The sequence below is a fragment of the Aegilops tauschii genome, chromosome 2 (genome assembly GCF_002575655.3).
Source record: "Aegilops tauschii subsp. strangulata cultivar AL8/78 chromosome 2, Aet v6.0, whole genome shotgun sequence".
Lineage (NCBI taxonomy): Eukaryota > Viridiplantae > Streptophyta > Magnoliopsida > Poales > Poaceae > Aegilops > Aegilops tauschii.
Window position 1 is genome coordinate 345,259,334 of NC_053036.3, and position 1,626 is coordinate 345,260,959.

The 1,626-nt window shown below is 46.7% G+C and overlaps 1 protein-coding gene across 1 annotated transcript; it reads right to left on the reverse strand.

The window, feature by feature from the left end:
- Positions 1–519: 519 nt before the first annotated feature.
- LOC109745650 (uncharacterized mitochondrial protein AtMg00860-like) lies at positions 520–954 on the reverse strand. Its single transcript, XM_020304762.1, has one exon. The coding sequence runs from the start codon at positions 952–954 to the stop codon at positions 520–522; it is 435 nt and encodes a 144-aa protein (XP_020160351.1).
- Between the last annotated feature and the right edge of the window lie 672 nt (positions 955–1,626).

The following is a 1,626-nucleotide window of genomic DNA, read 5'->3' on the forward strand; positions in this document are numbered from 1 at the left end:
ACAATTCCTTGCTCATCCTCTGAGAATCCTGGGGCTTTGCCTGCCTTGATCTTCCTCTTGATGCCTTCGATACTCTCGTGTCCCTTCTGAGCTTCCATAACATCATCCATCAAGGTAGGCTTGACTTCGAGGTTGGCCAAGAATCCTGGTGCAACCAGTTCCAACCCGAAGCTTTCAAGATCTTCATACAAGGCGGTTAGCCTTTCCTTAATCATAACGTTCAAGGAACAAGCCTTTCTGCTTAAGGCATCTGCTACCACATTAGCCTTTCCAGGGTGTTATTGAACACTGAGGTCATAATCCTTGATCAATTCTAGCCATTTTCTCTGCCTCATGTTCAGTTCCTTTTGAGTGAAAATATACTTCAGACTTTTGTGATCCGTGTATATCTCACACCGCTTCCCTAGGAGGTAATGTCACCATGTCTTCAGGGCATGAACCACTACTGCTAACTCAAGATCATGAGTAGCATAGTTCTCCTCATGAGGCCGTAGTTGTCTTGAAAGGTAAGCTATGACTCTACCCTCTTGCATCAGAACACCTCCCCAGTCCGGTTCGTGAGGCATCACAATATATCACAAATTCTTTGTGAATATCAGGTGTGGCCAGAACTGGGGTGGTGGTCAATCTCTTCTTCAGCTCCTGGAAGCTTTCTTCGCACTTCGGCGTCCATTCAAACTTCTTGTCCTTCTTCAAGAGCTGGGTCATGGGTCGGGCAATGCTTGAGAATCCTTCAACGAACTTGTGGTAATATCCTGCAAGTCCGAGGAAGCTTCTGACTTCCTTCACATTGCTTGGGGATTGCCATTCAGTCACGGCTTCAATCTTGGCAGGATCGACCGACAATCCTTCTTTGATCAGAACATGACCCAAGAATCCAACTTCACGCAGCCAAAATTCGCACTTGCTGAATTTGGCGTACAGTTGGTGCTCTTGAAGCTTGTCTAGGACCATCCTCAAGTGTTGCTCGTGCTCTTCTTCCGTCTTCGAGAAGACAAGAATGTCATCAATGAAGATGACAACAAACCATGAAGACCTTATTCATGAGATACATGAAGTAAGCTGGGGCATTGGTCAATCCAAAGGACATGACCGTGCATTCATACATGCCTTATCTGGTTACAAATGCCATCTTCGGAATATCTTGGAGTCTGATTTTCAGCTGGTAGTACCCAGATCTGAGGTCAATCTTGGAGAACACCTTGGCCCCATTGAGTTGATCAAACAGATCTTCAATCTTGGGAAGTTGAAACTTGTTCGTCATTGTAACTTCATTGAGGGAGCGATAGTCAATGCACAAACGGATGGTACCGTCCTTCTTTGCCACAAACAGAACAGGTGATCCCCAAGGGGAGGCACTAGGGCGGATAAATCCCTTCCTCAACTGCTCTTCCAGTTGCTTCTTCAACTCTGCTAACTCTTCCGGTCCCATTCTATAAGGCTTCTTATAGATGGGTCCTGCTCCGGGTATGAGCTCGATGATGAACTCAATGTCTCGGTCAGGAGGCATTCCCAGTAGCTCATCAAGAAAGACGTCGGGGTATTCGCATACTACCGGCACTTGCTCTAATCCAACTTCTGACAGACAGTTGACTTGGGCGCCTTTAGCACAGGAGGGGTTGGGAG

Excerpts from the sequence above, each read along its gene's own strand:
- LOC109745650 (XM_020304762.1), bottom strand. The coding sequence starts at position 954 with ATGGTCCTAGACAAGCTTCAAGAGCACCAACTGTACGCCAAATTCAGC.